This window comes from Gallinula chloropus (assembly GCF_964237585.1).
Source record: "Gallinula chloropus genome assembly, chromosome: 6".
NCBI classification, from domain to species: Eukaryota; Metazoa; Chordata; class Aves; order Gruiformes; family Rallidae; genus Gallinula; species Gallinula chloropus.
In genome coordinates this window covers 3,000,566-3,019,291 of record NC_140091.1, presented here as the reverse complement: position 1 = coordinate 3,019,291, position 18,726 = coordinate 3,000,566, and the positions used below count along the sequence as shown (strand labels likewise).

Genomic DNA, 18,726 nt, shown 5'->3' with positions numbered 1-18,726 from the left:
AGGAATGTCTAGAGGAAAACAAAGATGAGAAAATATGAGATCCTGACCGGATTTGTCTTCAGTCTTTTTAATTTGTTTTGTATTGAATGGGATGAGGGCATTATAGGCTTTCAGTAATCCGCAGGACTTTATACCCCGGTGTCGAAACCAGTGGGAGTCCTAAGGGGTTACTGGGCAAACATTGTTCATTCACTTGCTCTCCGGATCTGTTCCAACTAAGGTGCCCGGCAACTGTGTGCAAGCGGTTGGGCTTCTGTCCCGATTCTTGATGTACTTTGTGTTCCCAGAAAGCATCCACAGCCCCTTACAAAGCTGATGTCAAATGGTCTTTCAGCATTGATGATGTGTGTATCAGCAGATCGTTTGGCAGGAGGTTTGTCTCCCTTAGTGTAAACATCTGGAGGTCATCTGGACTTGTGCAGTAAGTGAATGGCTGTCCGGAACCTCCAAAGAGCAATTCAGTTCATCCAGTCCTAAATGAGATCTGGTTTGGGATTTGTCTTACTTTTGCCTTGATTGTAGAAGTTTGGACACTATGATCTGCTTTAGGCAGGTAGCAGACCTCATTCAGCATGCTCAACAAGGACCTTCGTAGCATTGTGTGACAGCATGTACCATCACAAACCTGAGAGATGCTAAGAGCCAGTAAAATGGAAATCAGAAGGTGTCCTCAAATAAAGCAGGGAACCTCAACTGGAGAATTAAGACTGAGGTTGATGAGCAAATTAAAAAAAGACCCGTGGATTTGGCTGAGCCTGTGACTTCTGGTTATCGTCTTTAGAAAGATAACTTTCTGAATGCTTCATGGACCACTCCAGCTGTGTGTGACATTCCTCCAGCGTGCCAGAGACAGCTTTCTGATAAGGGCAGCGCAGCGTTGCTGGGCAGCTTAGCTGCAACCTTACAGCACACAACTTTAACTTCCCTTCAGGCTTACTTTCTGCAGTGTGGAATGAGTAATCCCCATAGATTTATATTTGCATATTACTCTCTTAAGGCGCTTTTTTTGTGCCAAATGTTTATGGCAGTTAATTATTAGCCAACAATAACTCTGTGTGTCTTTGCTTAAGCTGCACATCTCCCACTTCATCAGAGGTGTCCTTGTTAGATGGAGCAAAACACCAGAAATTCTTCTCTTTGGTCAGTGAGAAAGGACAGGGAATGTCCAAGGGTCCTATTTAAGCAAGAAAGGGAGGAAAATGTAGTAAAATACAGCAATCTAATCAAGTAAAGCTGAAAAGGTAGGAGCTTTTCTAAAGTTTAAGGAGCCTTTGCCCCTGAGATACTGCTTTGATCTTGCTTCCTGTGACCATTTGTGCTGAGGGAAGCTGCTTGTTTCTCCAGCATCGAGCTGTGGGTAGTGACGTTGGTGCAAGCAATGGGCACTCTAACCTCCAAGCAGATCTAATTCCCATTTTCACTCAGAAACTCATCCGGAGAGGTTAGAAGCAATCAGAAGTATTTGTGGGAGGAGTGATGAATTCCTTCCCTGTTCAGTTTATATGTAGCTGATGAAATACAAACAATGCTCTGGTGCACAAGCTCAGCAAGGAGGTGGGCTGCCATCCCAGTATCTTACACAAACCAGTATGAGAGCTGGAACGGGAGCAGTGGATGTTTATAATTCCTGCAGATAACGGAGCTGGGGGGAGCATCTGAGCTTCCCTGCTCCATAAAATGCCTTGTAGGTTGCTTTGACCCCGTGAGTATGAAGCTGTGTCTTGACTGTGAAGGGTTTAGACATCTTAACCCCAAGCAATATTGAGCACTGGTAACTGAGAACAGCTTTCTCGGAGGTGGTTATGTAGCAACTATTGGCAAATACATTGAATGCTCGTTTGCAGTCACTGTAATTTGAATATGATGTTCAGACTTCTAAGCTGTCTGCTCCAGCATCAAAAGAAAATGATTGCTCCTTTTAGTTGTAAATAAATTCATGTTTTAGTCGAGGACACTTAGGGAAGTGGAGAGCAGAAAGAGCAATTTATTATTAGATCTGTCACTTTAAAATATGTTCCCACTTTGATTCTGCTTTGAAGCATTCTCCTTTGAAGCAGCATTAAAGTATTTAAATATGTACGAGCCCTAGCAGGGGGAGATTACAAGTTGTGACACTTTGTAACCTTGGGTTTTTTAATTTTTTTGCATGTTACTTTGGTTTTTCCCAGGGAATTACTGGAAGTGGTTTTATTTTTTATTGCTTGGAACAAAACTGGCCATCCATTTAAACCTACATAAAAATGGTTGCCCAGTGACTGGGGGGGCAAAAACCCCGTTTTGTGTGTATATATGAAGTAGAAACCAGTTTGTATAATTAATTGCACCCCACTTTTTTATGCAGATCATGACGCTTCTGTCTAGCAATTTTTGGAGCATTTCTTACAAAGGTTTATACCTACCTTGTTATTTTCAACTTTGCTCCTAATTGCAAGGTGTGTAGTGTGTGTTGTAGCTCCAGAAAGGTTCGTTTTTGGGCTGTTTGTGCTTTCTGTGAACTAGTGTCAGAAGAATCCCTGAGGTCAAGTACCAACCACCAGGTCTCTTAAAACAGCATAAGTAAGGACTCTATTATTATAGGTTGGAAAATCAATGCAATTACATAGATGAAGGTAAGAGGAGGGAAAATGCTCCTGCCTAACATGCCTTACAGGGTAAAATGCACTTGGAAATGGGCTCAGTTCCATGTGTTCCTGGGATTTCTCTCTTGGCCCTGTGCAAGTGTGTCTCTGCATCGCACTGGGTCAGGTCTTAGTGTGGCTCCTGCCTCCTGCAAGGCTTCGAGCATGGCTGGGAGGAAAGGCTGGGAGTGAGAACAGAGCACAGAACCAATTCCTTTGACTTGGATGGCTGTTTGGTTGAAGATAAGTAAATGAATTCACCAACCTTTGCCTGCAGGATTTATCCTCTCAGATGCCTGGGACTGAATTTCCCATGCGGAGCTCTGCTGAGAGCTATTGATTCACAGGGTTGTCTTTCCATGATCAGAACACACTGGCTTTGGGTGTTTAACTCTTGAGGGATAACATGAGACTTTCAGGTGCTTCCATAGAATGTTTTTAAACACCCTCTGGTCTAATGTGTTATTTCAGAAAGAGGAAAAAAATCTGTTTTTGTTACAGTAACCTGGGAGGTAGTAGGTAGTAGATTGTAGGTAGGACCAGAAATCAAGCCCAGAAGACCCCACCATGAGAAGTCATGTCCTTTCATCTCAAGATGAAGCACCAATATTACTGATTCCTCTTCTGTCATGTTTTGGCAAGCAGAGGCTGTGTCTTTGTACTGACTCCGTATCACAGTGGGCTTTGCATCATGTTCCTGGATTGTGGATTCTGTCAGAGCGGTTCATCCCCAAACCAGAGGTGTATCAGGACAGTTTTTGAAGCAAAATTCAGAGTCTGTATTTGCTTAAGCCTCAGATTTACCTTGAACAGTATCACTGAAATCATGTTTCACTTGGTTTGGTTTTAGAGGCCAAAAAAAATGCAGAGTTGATTCCATGAACCCAGTAATTTTAAATGGTAGTTGAGCAAAAACATTAGTGAGACAGAATGCAATTTAATTAAAAATTTTAAAAAAAAAAGCTTTGGAAAGTTACAAAGTAATCAGATGCCAGCTTAGGAATGCATTTTAAAGAGGCTGGAGGAAAAGGTGCTTAATAAGCACCTTTTGAAAAATAATGCACTTTATATGTAGGAGGAATAAATGTTCATCTGTTTCCTTCTTCCTGTATTTCATAAAAGTTCTTTCAAGTTTTTTGCACTGACTCTTTTAGAAAAGCCCAGTGCAAATGTGAACACAAAAGGCAAAGCAGTCAGTTGAATAAAGCAGGTACTAGGTTTCAGCTGGGTGAATGTTAGACTACAAGCAAGCAGTTTACAAATGTAGACACAATTAGAAGAGGCTAACGAAGTATTAGCGCATCTATTGATGTGGAGGGACCATAAACTCCAACTGCATCCTCTGATAATCCACACAAAATTAGATTTCCAAAGAACGTGATGTCAGTGTGTCCCAGAAGAAATTACTGTGGTCCCAAGAAGGGACATAATCTGTTTGCCAGCAAGGAACAAAAGCAAAAATTAAGTGCTTTTCTAAGCTCTAACTTCTGGTAAGGGGAAGAAACAGGTACTTTTTGTGCTACTAAGAGGGTTTCTTCATGGGCAAAAGCAACTCCAAAGTTTGGCTGTTATGGTTTAGTGTGTAATATGTTGTTTGTTTGTTTTACAGAAGTGAAGATGCCGTCAACCAGATGGCTGTTACTCCTTTCCCATTACCTTCCAGCTCCCACTCTTCTATTGAGGTAGGGTTTATGGGTTGTTTTTTTTTTTAATTAAGGATTGCTGAATTAGATAGATTAATCATAATTAGCAGTTCATTATAAATTCAAGCACCTCGTCTAATTAAACCTTGAATCATAAAACGCATTGGGTAGGAACTTGACCTAATAGGCATATTTTCCCCTGTCTCCTTTATTGATCTCATCATTAATGAAAGGGCTGGCATGGCATTTATGACAGGTATTAAACAGGTTATTGCTGCACAGGAGGAAGTCTCCAAATGAAAACCTTGCCATCTCCTCTCCTGCTCCTTTTCCAACTGGTTAGATTAGCTGTGGGGAGGATCTTTTGCATAGGACATGGATAATCCTCCTCCTGAAGAGAAAAGAGTGCTTTTCAAGGGAAAGCTCCCACTTTCTAAGCTTCTTTTCCCCCAGAATACCCTCCCATCAGCAACTCTGAAAACAAAGTAGGGACAACCAGCAACTAGCTACTGGGAAAAAAATGTCTCTGTGTAGGTGGTTCACATTTCAAGAGCTCCTCAAGACTATGTGAGACCCTGGTCCAGCACTTTTCCCTGTGCCCCAGTCAAGGCTCTCTCATTCCTGCCCCTCTCCCTGCTGTAGGAGCAGGCAAGGGCTGTTTTAAGCAGTGAGCTTACACAGCTTTGTAGCACATGATCTTCCAATGCAAAAATTTCCTTAGTGCTGTGATGTTACCCATGTTTTTCTTGGTTATAGTTATCTCAGCCTCAGTGTAGACTGATCGCTCTCCTGTGCACCATGAATCCCCGTGGTGTCACCACACTGCTATCATTCTGACATCTCAGTACGGTGTAACTAAATTTTCTAGATAAAGTGCATGGTTAGCCTTGCTGTTGCTTTTTAATTCTATTTCTCTTTGAGCTAATAGAGCAAAAGATGTTTTATAATTCAATTGGGGTTTGGTCTTGCCTCGAATTGATAAATTCACGTGCAGTGAACTCCTGGTATTTCAATAAGCATCACTGTGATCCCACAGCACTGGTCCACACTAGGTAAAGCTGGATGGATCTGCTGTTTGCATGCTTGCTATTACTTTTCAGATTGTATTACCGCTGATGGCTGCCTCCACACAGGCATAGGGGTGTACAGTGCAGGAGCTGCTCGGGTTTTGTTTGGATCAGAGTCATTTGTGGACAGTGCTTTGACTCCGTGCTGTGGGCAAATGACTGTAATTAGACTCTACCAGCATGTGGAAAGCAAAGCACTCAGCGTCGCGGGTGATGTTTGCCTTTCAAGGTAGATGCTTGTGGGTTGAGTTTCACATGTTAATGGCAAGCTCTGACTATTTACATTATGCTTGTTTTATAAGTAAATGCAGGTTTTTACTTCTAGCTAGTATCTTTTCATTATATAAAGTCAATGTAACCAAAAGATACTGTTATTGTCTAGAAGTTTCCATTGCTTTCCTTTGTCAGCTGCTCCTGTTTTTAAATAAAGCAGAACAATACTGTCTTTGTGTTCTATATTGGAATTATATCTTCAAATATCTTTGAAATGCCAACTAAGTATTTAATATTGTGTTACACAGACTGCAAATGAAACTTGTCAGATGCCATTCAACAGCCTGGCTAGGAGTTGGGGTATCAGGGTGCCATAGTTACTGGGTACTGCTCTGTTAATTTTCTTCATCTTTTTTGTTCATTAAGGTACTTCACAATGGAAAGTCATAAATATGCCTTAAACCAGGGTCTGGCTTCATTACATGGAGTTGTAGGACAGGATAAGACTAAGTTGTGGTGTAATACTGCGGGCAAAGTACCACAAGCAAAGTGTATTAAATATTAATTACTATAAAATAACTTTTTTAAAAGTTTCATTAACCAGAAAGCCACAGAATGAGATATTTCCTTGCCATAGAGAACAGAAGGAGCCTTTGTGCAAACGCAGAGGTACTCAAATTGCTCAGGTGTCCATCAAGACAGTTGTGTAGTTCTCATTGTACACCTCAATGTAAAATGTCTAATGAAAATTCAGACATAATTTTGTTTTTGGGACTGAAGATCTTGAAATTCAATTTGTGGTGCATAGTCTATTTTGCTTTACAAGAGAGAACAGTTCCAAATTTGCATCAAAGGCTTAAGCGTATTAAAGCTATCTGAAAATAAATCAAAATAATAGATCAAAAAATCTTTTCAGATTCAGAACTGATTGGTTTGAACAAAAAAAAAAGGAGAATTAGCACATTACATTTTCCATGTAATGGAATGAATGATACTCTAACCTTTGAATTCTAGCAATGTTTTTCCTGAGAAGATGTAATTTCCAATCTATCTTAACTTGGTACGGGAAGGAAATAATCTTTCTTGCAAGCATATGCTGCTTAAATATATACTAGCTAGTTTCCAGAGAAAAGACCAGCAAACCCTGATCAGACAAGCTTTTCTACTTAGTATGGTGCTGTTCTCTGTTTCAGGAGCCATTTTGGTGGGGGGAATCCTGTATGGAAAGAGAAAATCTTAATGCAGGAGAAAGTTCTGGAGATCATCTTGGTGAAAATACTTGCATCTTTAGGACACTCTACCTTCATTTGCTGGTTCTCTGGTAGTTGCCATTGAGTGTCATTTGCAGTATTCTCACAGTAGTGTGCAGAAGTACCCGAATCTTGAGGCTGTGTTTGCACTTGGAGCTGGGGATTATACTCCAGGATTGGCTTAAACCTGCAGGGCTTGGTGGCCACGTGCTCTGAGCAGAAGAGCTTCAGCTTTTGATTCCTCCAGGGTGGAGCACGAGGTCCTGCTGCTGCTGACCCGTTCAAACTGTAACAAGGAAACTGGGTTTCTTTCAACACATTGAGCGTGTGTAAGACTCTCCCTCCTGACAGAAGTCTGGAGAAGGTTTCTTAGTACAAACTCAGCAGTTTTTAGAGTCGTCAGGGATTAGTCTGACCTTTAAAGTTGACCAAGCCCCTAAGTTTCTAGTGTTGGACTACCTCATGGTACTTTGGGTTGGCCAAGTGGAGACCGAAGTCTGTCTTTCAAAACTTGTATGGCTTATTTGTCTCCTGATATTAGGATGCTTTAATTATGGATCTTTTTACTTTTTCATGCTGCTACTTGTTTAGAAAAACAAAAGAAAAGGTAAAATTGTCTTATTTTTTATTTTAGCTGTTATGCTACATCATAGCTGTGCTTAAAAAGTGTTTACCAATCCTTTCTCCCAGGATCATGGTGGCACTGAACCTGCCAGCAGCGAAGACGACCCAAGTTTGGAAGTTGTCATGAAAAGCTTGACTGATGAGGAATCCAGCAAAGCTGTAAGTGACTTTAATCATCGTTAAGTGTCACTTTGAGATTAGAAAATAGAGGCTCATTGGCTTGATTTTTTTTCTCTCCACTATTGTATTGGAGTATTATAGTGCACATTTGTCAGATAACATCCAGCATGTTTAAGAGCAGAATCAAGCTCTGAGCTTTGCATCCACAGACTGTTTTCATGAACCAAGCAGTCAGGATAATTTGTTAAAATCTTGAGATAAGAGTTTTCATACAGCATTTTGGCCTTCCCTCACGTTCTTTCGCAGTGAGGGGATTGAATTTCCTCTCTTGCCATCCATGTGTGACAAACTTCAGAAAAAAACACTGTCTGTAAATCATATTCTTATTTATATTCATAGCTCCATAAATTCTAAGGCCAAAATGTCTATTATCATAATATAGTCTTGCCTCCTGAATAGCATGGCTATATAGTTACTCTCAGTAATTTCTACATCAACCCCATAACTTGTGGTTTAATGTGGTGCTGTCAGTGTGTGCTGTCATAAATACTGAACTTCTCAGTGATACAGATGGACTTTTTTGTTGTTTAATGTGTCGGGACCGTGCGTTATCAGGAATCTGAAAGTCCTGCAGGCTGCAGCTCTAATCTCTCTTCTTTTTTTGGACTCTATGTTAAAAGTTTAATGGAAAACCAGTAACCATGCTGAAGAGTGACTAACCTAGAGGTACATAAAATTTGCTGAGACAGTCTTTTTGTCCAACAGCCCCCTCCTTTCTTGGGGAGCGTGTTGGCTGAGACTTGCCCTGCGTACTCAGCTGGCCTCAGCTAAGGGAACCTGACATTTCTGGGTACTTGCTTCTTACATGTTTGCTTCCAGCTCCATCACATCTTTTGCAAAGAGTGTCCTGGGTTTAGCAAATACAAATTGAATATACATAATAGTAAGAATTTAATTAACAAGCCTGTGAACTCCAAGAGTCAGGAAGTGATAGGTGCTATTCAAGCATCAGAATTAACCACCCGTGTAAAATGGATTGGTTTGTGTTCCTAATGGATTACAAAAACCTTGGATTATTTATATTTTGTAGCCTTGTGGAGAATCCTCCTTTGATGCACCGGAATATAAATGAATCAGAGTTGTATTATATGTATTTACAGGTGTAATTCACCTGGTTTTATTGCTGTTCTTGCTCAGCTTGGCAAGAAGCTTTTGAGGGATTATGGGGTGATATGAAAAATTGCTCAAAGACTGAAGTGGATAAAAATATATAAAATGTATTGTACAAAAATGAACTCTTGGTGGAGGCTATTGTGTTGTGCAGCTTTTTGAGAGGTATTAGAGAAAGTGTGAATTTAATGGGAAAAAAATAGTCATAATTTGCAGCAATCTGAAATAGGTGTGGAGGGAAGATGCTGCTGGAACAACAGGGAACCCAGAATGTATTGGCAGCTTCTTTTCAAACTTGAGGCAAGAAAGAAGGGAACTGTGGAGCCAAAGGGTAGAAGTTACAGGATTTTAGACTGAAAGGTGAAAAAAAATAAAGAGAGAAAGATTTGGTGGTAAGAGTTGTCCAGAACAGAGCAGAACAGAGAAGTGGCTGAAAGGCAGGAGAAGACAAAAGCATGGATTTTCTGAAAGCATGTGGGTGAGGAGAACATCAGTACAGTACTTTAGTTTTGTTTTCCCACTGTCCGTGCTGACTTATCTCATCTCTCCACTTAAATCATTCCTGTACAGCAACCAGCTGCTACAATTAACTTTTTATCTTTGGGATTCAGAGCACTTTCTCTAGCAGGTCAGTATTACCCACGCTGCAGCATGGAGGGGAAGCGACCCACCCAGGTCACTGGTGAGACCAGTGTCACTCCTGCCTTCCTTCAAGGGATATTTGCTTAGAGATGACTCACTGATTTTTCCATGAGGAAAAAGGGCTGGGAGGTGGATTTAGAAAGTGATTTGGATGCCTGTAGATCCAACTGCTCATTCCATGATGCCTCCAGTTGGGCCAACCTATGGTCTAGAGACATAAGTGGATGAAAAATAGTGGTGAAAGCCAATTTCATAATGTCCAAGTTTTCTTTCAGTCTTTTAGACCTACATGGCAAATACTTCTAAGTGTATCTAACTTTTGTAACTGCTGCTGGTTGTGATCAGTCCTTTTGGACCAGAAGGCCATGGGCTTGCAGGCATTGCAGCGTTATGATTTCACACCACAGGGCAAGGCAGCTCATTATTTTGAAGCAAAGAGGTTTCTCTTGCAGTTTTTTGGGGACTTTTGAGGGAAAACAGTGCCTTGGGGTTTTTTTTCATAGCATGATGGTTGCTGCTAGAGCGTCATGCTACTTCACCGTTGTGATTGAATTTCTCAGTCATGTGTCAGGAGAAATCAGGAAGGTAAAAGTCAACAAGTAAGATCGAGTTTACTGAGAAAATAAAAAGTATGTGCTTATCAGCAGAGATCTTCTGCAAGTACATACAGCTCAAAGCATGGGCAAGATCAGGATGTTTCACCAAGTGACAGCTGTAATTAAAATATATATATATTTAAAAACTGACATCATTCTCTTTTCGTTTGTTGCTGATAAACTTGTCAAGATCCCTGTTGTTGTCACTTCATCACTTGAAAAACTATGAAGTTCTATAATGGACTTCATTGTAGACTGGGATGATAAGAGGAGGGAAAGAAAACAACTTTGTTGCTGAGCTGGAGCCAATGGAAGTGTCAGGCAAAGTCTGTGTGTCCTAGCTGAGGTGTGAGGTGGTCCAAAAGGACGTCTTGGTTTGCTGAGGACTGTAGCTATCTTGCTTTCCTTAAGGTGTCACCAGCAAAGAATTGAGACACGTGGCTTTGAGATGTTCTCAAACCTTTTACCTTTACAAAGGTGTAGATGGCTTGAACAGTTGCTGTGCTTGCCCTCTACTCTGCCCTGGTCAGGCCCCACCTGGAGTATTGTGTTCCATTCTGGGCTGCCTGGTATAAAAAAAGACAGGAATGTCCTGGAAAGAGTCCAGAGGAGGGCTATGAAGATGAATAAGGGCCTGGAGCATCTCCCCTATGAGGAAAGGCTGAGTGAGCTGGGGCTGTTCAGCCTGGAGAAAAGAAGACTAAGGGGGGACCTTATTAATGTTTATAAATATCTTAAGTATGGGATGCAGGGGGAAATGGCCAGCCCGTTTTCAGTGCTCTGTGGAGACAGGACAAGGGGCAATGGCTGCAAGTTAGAGTATAGGAAGTTCTGCACCAACATGTGGAAGAAGTTTTACACAGTGAGGGAGCCCTGGGACAGGCGGCCCAGGTGGTGTGGAGTCTCCTTCTCTGGAGAGATTCCAGCCCTGTCTGGACGCCGCCCTGTGTGCCCTGTCCTAAGGACCCTGCTTTGGCAGGGGGTTGGACCCTATGGGCTCTGGAGGTCCCTTCCAACCCCTGTGATCTGTGATTCTGTGCTTTGAAGCTCCTTGCGTCATCGGTATCCTGGCAGAGTGGGGACGTAACACAGTGTTCTCACTGGGATATCTAAACTCCTGCTTGGTATGTGAGAAGGGATCCGTTTGAAGGGATCCATTTGAAGGGATCTTTTGAAAGAATCAAACCTGGAGCTGTACTCTGTCTTTACCACAAAAGCACCCCCATGTCCCCAAAACACCAGAGAAGAGGAGGGGCTTTGTAAGAACGTGTTTGGGTGCATTTGCAGGAATTGAATTAGATGAAAGCAGTTGGGTTGCAGGCTTGTGGCAAGTGATGAGCCTGCAGTTCCATGCACGCAGGCTCAGAGCTCTGCTTTGTTCAGGTACCTCAAGTATAGTCCGAGTGAAATGGAGAGAATTACTGAGATTTAGAGGTGATGCACTTGCTGTGCAAGATGAAGTTTCAGACTGTAGTCAGACATCAGCCTGACAGAGGGAAATATGAAGTGATTTTTCATCGCTCATTAAAAACAGGCTTATAAGGTGACAAAGCAGTCTTCCCATGTCTCCCCTGGCACCTCTGGTGACACAATGAGATCACCACTTTATCTTTTTCCTTGCTATCTGTGTGGCTGAGAGTTATGGTTGTGTGGTTACAGCGAGCTTGGAGAAAAATGCCAGGGGAAAAAGAAGAAAGTCTATGGGGCTTGGCATGATCTAACATCATAAAACTCCAGGAAACAAGGCCAGTATTTTCAAGCTTGGTTACCTAAAGTTTGATTTACATAATTTATTTATTTTTTAAATGGATGAATTGTCATCTTAATTAGAAATTCCTTTGAGATGCAGAATATGTCTGTTATCCTTTGAAGTTGGTACTCAGCTTCTCTGAAAACTAGGCTCTTTATCAGGCTTTTTTTAACGTGGGATAAGATAATTAATACTGTGATCAAAGTGCCCCAAGTTTGGCTAAGAGCTAACAAGGGGAGGGCACTGTAACTGTTTGGAAGCAGTTGCAGAGATGGGAAAGAGGAAACATCTTTTTAGTGTATTCAAGGCCACGCAAAGAGGTGAGGATACCCATGAAGCCCATGATAGAAGTGCCGTTGTTTGAGGTGTTGATAGTAAGGCTGGATGATGCATTTTAAATGTTTGCTTTATTGAAGTGCTGACAGGATGTTCGGTGCTGCTGAGGGCCACTGAAAAAGGGGAAAAGAGAGAAGGGATGACTCTGACCCTCTTCCTCCTGTAGGCATCAAGGGGTCAGTACAGCTCCTGTGTGCCAGAGGCTCAGCACATGATACCTGCGTGTTCCCATGCAGATGGGAACTGCTGTCCCACTCACCCAAGAGGATGCATTCCCTTCTTCTTCTTAAGAGCTTGCTGTTGCCCAGGAGCAATATGGACCATGAGTAATAGTCTCCTCCAGACATTCCCTACCAGCTTCTCCTCTTTCAAATTCTGGCCTTCCTCTTTGTGTTGTGCTACAAAGGTGCCTACACGCAGAACCACTGCTCTGTTTGCCGAGAACCGTCGCTTTGATTTTTGGAGGATATTTTCTTTAAGCTCATGAGCCATTTTTAATACACCTTGGTTTTGTTTTCCTTCACTTTTTAGGATGTGAAATGTAAAGCTGACAAACCAGTGGTGGCAGATCAGCAGGAAACAGAGGAGCAGCTCCCAGATAATGTATGTGTAACGTTAACCAATAAGGGGAGGCTTCTGGGGACTTGATCTAGTTGAAGATTGAGTGGGAAGGGGTTAACTGGGAAGATGTTAAAATAATTTTCTTGAGGGAAACTTAAAAGATCTCTTGCTTCTCTTTAAGTACTTGGAAGTGATCACACAGGCTGACGTCAGTGATGTTCTTTGCTGTTTAAAAGTAAAAACAAAAACTAAAAAACCAAACCAGGCTAACAACCCTGGGCCCCTCAGTTCAAGAAGGGCATAGAGCTCCTTTAAAGAGCCCAGCACAGAGCCACCACGATGATGAAGGGATTGGAACACCTTCCTACTGAAGAGAGGCTGAGGGAGATGGCCCTCTTTAGGCTGGAGGAGAGGACACTAAGGGGTGACCTTACTAATGTTTATAAATATGGAAAGGGGAAGAGTCAGGAGGATGGAGCCAGGCTCTGCTCAGAGAGATGGCAGCAACAGGACAAGGGGCAGCGGGTTCAAGCTGGAGCAGGGGAAGTTCCATGGGAATGTCAGAAGGAACTTTGTCACTGTGAGGGTGATGGAGTGCAGGGACAGGCTGCCCAGAGAGGCTGGGGAGTCTCCTTCTCTGGAGACATCCAAACCCACCTGGATGCATTCCTGTGTGATTTAGTCTGGGTGAACCTTCTGTTGGCAGGGGGGTTGGACTAGATGAGCTTTCGAGGTCCCTTCCAATTCCTAACGCTCTGTGATTCTGTGAACACCACATTATTCAGTATGAGAGGCACAGAAAAGTGAAGTCCTGTCCCTAACTCCCTCATGAGTGTTTCTGGAAGCAGTTTTCCAGTCACCCTGATTTATTTATGAAGAGAATGTTTTCGGTTCGTCTGTGCTTATTGTTTTGTTTCCTTTTTGTTTAATTAGTGGATTTTGGAAAGTACAGTAATCCACAGCTGATGGTAATGTCCACATCACATGCCTTTCTGTGACTGGTAACCAAACTCTTTTGCTTCTGCTTTGCTTTTAGGTCCTCAACCAGATCAAGCAATCCAAGTCTTCTACAAAAGTACCAGTCAGCTTACAGGAGATACCCCTGGTGCCAGCCCCTACTTATCTTTCTCCAGAGACGGAAGTCACCAGCCGTAGTATGAACCAGTTCTCTTTTCCACAGTGCAGTGGATATTTAGCACTCTAGCCTAGGATGGAATTTTTTTCCTTGTATTTTCCCAGACAACTTTTGCTGAGATTTTTTTCTTTGAACATCCAGTGACCTATTTTCAATTATTTTATAATTTATTTGTATTTTTCTCTCATTTCACAGTTTTTGAGAGCTTGAAGGTGCCTTTGCATGTTTTTCTTGACTCTTACCCACAAAGGGATTATTCCTTTTTTAAATTAAAATAGAAGGAAAGGCAATCAGGGACATCCTGTCCGTTCCATGGTGCCAGCACATGGCCTTACTTGTCCTGAATGGAATACACCTTGCCATCCTGACCTGAATTGATTAGGTTGTAGCTGAATGTCCTCCCAGACATTTACTCTGAATGTTTACTCCCAGAACAAACTAGACTTCAGAAGTGACTCAGAGCAGTCTTCTAGTTCAGTTTGGATTGGTAAAGGTGAAGAGCAAAATACAAGAGCTTAATTACATGCTCTCCTTTGATGGTTTTCATTTTCTCACTGAATAGTGTGACTTAACTCTACCTTTTCATGTTCTTAGGTGTCTTTCCAACCCCACTGCCTGTGGATCCAGCAACGTGTCCTATAGTTCCAGGGCAGGAGATGACCATAGAGATATCTAAGGGTCGGTCAGGCCTAGGACTCAGCATCGTTGGAGGGAAAGACACCCCGCTGGTGAGTTTCTGTTACACTGATATCTGCTGTCTCTCTTAAAGAGTAGGAGACAAAGAAATTAAAACATAAAAACTAATGATGTCATTAATCCAGAATTGCTCTAATGAATTGTTGAGTACAGGGAGTAGAGAGAAACCAGCAGCTGCAATCTCCAATAACAAATTGGTAGTTTTGCCTTCTATTGGATCCATTGTTTTCTCTTCCTGTTTAAATGAAAAGGTTGGTATTTTGGTTGGGCTCTTCTTATGTTCAGAGTTTACAGATACATATTCTCTTTGTAACCATTGTGAATTTAGAGATTCAAGTGGGTAAGTTACCAGAATGGTTGGATTAGAACTAAATGTCCCAGAGACAGAACTGCCTCAGCAAGGTTACCATCTCTGTCTTGAAATGCTTAGAAGTTCTTTAAACAAATAGTGATTTATCTCCCTGCCAGAGAAACCCTTGCTGAATCTTTTATTGTCTTATGTTTTTTTGCTTATTCTTGCTCTTGGCTATGTTTCTTTTTTCCAAAAAATGATCTTCAGCTAAATTAAAACATATCAATTCAAATGTAAACTCAGCAAGTCTGTTATGCTGAACCCTTCCCCGCCGCTGCTGTTGCTGTGCCCACTCCACTTTCCATTTAAGTGATGCTGTGTCATGGTATAGCAGAATGTCAGGCTGGCTTTTTTTAAATGTCAAATTCAGTTCTTTGAGTCAACAAGTCTGCTGCAGAGGTGTCTTAGCTGGGTTCTCCTCCATCCCCCACCACAGAAACACTTAAGGTGATAGAGCTGCTCTGTTTCATGCAGCTGTTCCTGAACATAGCGTGGTGGTGCATCATTAAGCAGTGAAGTGCTGCGAGTGTCAGCAGCCACAGGCAGTTATAATCCTGTTCCAGGCCAGGAAAAAGAAGGAAAAAGTACCCAAACCCTAAGGAAGTTGAAAGGAAAAGGCAAGTTTTGGTTTGCAAAATGCAGGCTATATCTTTTACAGTATTAAAGCTAAAGCTGGAAGAGATTCAGCTTTTGGTCTCCTTTAATCCAGGTCTCCAGTTGTGTAGAGTTTGGATGGATCGCTGTGTTTTGCACAGGCATCAGTCTGGGTTATGTTGAAGGCACAGATCAGCCCGGGTGGTTTTCACTCTGTCCAGCCACACGCTGCTTTGTACCCAGTCCCCTTTTTTGCCAAGCTCCTCAGCGTCGAGTAAATTCAAATACAAAGTTCAGTGTTAGACATCTCTCTGCTTTTTCATTTAAGAAGGATTTGGAAGCAATACATGGCACTGTCAGACGCAGTCTGGTACATGTCTTTCATGAGATTTTAATATAAATAAATTAAAATTATAAATTTCAAATATCTGCTTTACAGAGCATATGAGAAAAATGCAAAGGGTTTTATTCGTTGAGTAAATGGTTTTGGTTAAGTATTATACTTTCATTAGTTTATTCCTGAAAGAGGCCTCCTAGGAATTAATTTTAAAAACACCAAACCCTTGATTGCAGTAACTGAAATTCATGGAGGGAGGGAGGTCTGACTTCCCACAGTTCTGATCCTTGGCGTTGCAGGACCTACAAAAACGACTCCCTGATTCTTTTCCTGTTTCTAAACCTTCTCATCCAGCGACAAGCAGTGTTGTTTCATAGGAAACAAGTTGCTTTTGTGAGACCACAGTCTAATGTGATCACTTGCCAGGTGCCAAGAGCCTCTCTGGCATTCCAAAGCAGTGTGTGCCAACCCTTCTCCTCAAAGCAGGTGCTCAGGGTTGGGCCTTTAGCTGGTGAGGTTGTCATTGCTCTGACTACACTGTACTACTGATCTCCCCCAAATTATTTTGATGCCTGCCTTTTTTGTTTTCTGTGAAGTCAGAAAACCTTCTGTTAAAGAATTGAGACGAAGCTCACATGACATAGTGAGGAGGAGTAGAAGAAATAGAGATATGGTTTAGCATAGGACAGGAACGGTTGGACTCGATGATCTTAAAGGTCTTTTCCAACGTAGTGATTTGTGATTCTGTGAAATTACTACCCAGGGCTGTAGGGAAGATTCTGTCTTTCTGAGTTTTGTGGACTAGAGAGGAAATATAACAAAACAGGGACGTGGAGCTGAGTCACATATCTTAGCATGCTCCCTGCCATTTGCTTTTAGTTCAGTTATATAGCTGGATATCTTCTGTATTGTTTTAAAGGCAAAATATATTGATTTACAGCTCCACAGAATCACAGAGCATTAGGAGTTGGAAGGGACCTCGAAAGCTCATCTAGTCCAACCCCCTGCCAGAGCAGGATCACCCAGACTAAATCAGACAGGAACACATCCAGGAAGGTTTGAATGTCTCCAGAGAAGGAGACTTACATGTGTGTGTGATGCTCATGTGCTGTAAAAGTTCATCACTTCTGAAGATCTCATCGTGTGCCAGAAGTTGTGTATCCAAGACCCACTGTTTACTACCGTGCAGAGAAATTAAAATGAAGTTATAATTGGCTTCAGCAGTTTATATGGTTTGGGTTTTTAGCTGTTTTTGAAATGGGAATTGTCAGATCAAAGTCAGGAAGAATGGAGATAGCACTGTTTGTAGCCTGTCTCTGCAGGCGTGAGGCAGGGATGCTGTGTCATACTCAGCTGCACAGACGATAGAGGGGTGATGCCCTGAGGGACCATGGCAATGCACTTCCTTGGGAAGGGAAATGGTATGGCAGCACAGGGTGAATCTGCAGGAGCAGCTCCAGGGATCATTTTTTACTTTCTTTCACCATTTTGTCCTCTGAGAATACAAGATGTGAACACCCATTTCATCCTCCTTCTTCTACTGAGGTATCTTTATTTGGTACCTGTGCAGGCATGTAAAGGTGTGTGAAATGATGAAGGATGTGAGCCCCAGTTCCTAGGATCGTGGAAGGACTTAGTATGGGAGATACAGAGAGGCTGCTCCTTGCTGGAGCTTGTCAAATCTAAGGTGGCAAGAGTCTCAGGGCCTCATCTACATGTGCTTGATCTGAAAATGCCTGAGTGCTGGTAGGCACCACTGAGGCACATCAGCAGATCCCGTGTGATGGGAAAGCTCACTTCAGAATAGCATGGATCTGTCTTAAACACAGCCCCAGCCTTTGGAGTAATAAATCTGGCAGGATTTATGGCTGGAGGAGTGCACTGCTTCAAAATGGAACTTAGAATGCAACTTGCAAGGCATAACCTCAGGAATCTCATTGGGAATCACCAAGTGGAGACTGGAAAAATACAGCCTGTGAGCAGGGAGGTTAATTTGCTCAGGAGGCTGGAAAATGATGTCTTAACCCCCATGAGATGTTTTTTATTGGGAAGATGACCATCCCGTTCAGCTTGCAAAACCTTTCAAGTTGCATGTATGATAAGCATGGCCTGGGGCTGGGAAGGCGGGGCGGGGGGGGGAGCAGGAGAGTGTCAGCTGTAGAAATGGCACAGGGAAGGAAGGATTGTCCTGGAGAGTTGTCTTCATATTGTTGATCTTCAGATTGCTGAAGCCCTTAAGCAGTCCTATTTCATTTTATTCCTGGGGTTGGGGGGTTATTTCTATTTTTCTCTTCACCGCCTTTCGTTTCACCTTCCCCCGTACCCCGAGAGAACACAACACATGGCCTCTGCTTTAAAGCAATTAAAGCACAGAGTGGAGCTGGCTCAAGTACAGGACTTTCAATTTGCTAGAAGATCTTTGTTGTTGCCCCAGTCCAATCAAACTTGTAAAAGTAACCTCAGAGTGGGAATTAAAAAAAACAGTAACAAAGTGTTTTCAGAAACATCCCAAAACCAAGGTTTGAGGCTCTGTTTCTGCTCCCTGCGACACTGTCGTCCCCTGTTGCTGAATGATATATAAATGCTTGTCAGCTCCACTACCACTAACAACAGCCATAAACCTGACATGGGTGTCATTGTCACTTGGCAGCTGCCGATGCTCCCAGGGCGCTGAGCTGCTCCGGCCGCGGCACGCCGGGGGTTCAGGAATGCAGCAGACCTGTTTGGGCCCCGGAGAGCCATGGGCGCCACAAAACCCAGCAGCTCTGAGCCTGGATGAGCTGTGACTCTTGGTGAGACGTGGAGTTTGGTGTTCAAACTTGGACATTGAGGGCAGCAAGCCAGCGTTGGCATGGCTGGCTGGCCCGAGGCCGCGCAGGCTGGCTCCGTGCGGCTACGAGTAACTGGCCCTGCGGGGTACTGGACTGACAGCGCCAGGTAGTCCAGTTGTTCACCATAAATTTAGGAAATGTTCCTAAACATTAGATTCATTGCATTCTGCTCAAGTTGTTTGAAGTCAAAT

General features: G+C 42.6%; 1 protein-coding gene across 1 annotated transcript in view; it reads left to right on the top strand.

Moving 5' to 3' along the window:
- The window catches only part of PATJ (PATJ crumbs cell polarity complex component), a gene marked incomplete at its 5' end in the record, with an annotated part of 148,039 nt that overhangs the window by 100,174 nt on the left and 29,139 nt on the right, over positions 1-18,726 (top strand). The window contains 5 exons of the mRNA XM_084265931.1: positions 4,228-4,300; positions 7,482-7,574; positions 12,561-12,632; positions 13,627-13,744; positions 14,320-14,453. Of these exons, the coding sequence (XP_084122057.1) occupies positions 4,228-4,300; positions 7,482-7,574; positions 12,561-12,632; positions 13,627-13,744; positions 14,320-14,453 (490 nt within the window). The remainder of the gene's footprint in view (positions 1-4,227; positions 4,301-7,481; positions 7,575-12,560; positions 12,633-13,626; positions 13,745-14,319; positions 14,454-18,726) is intronic.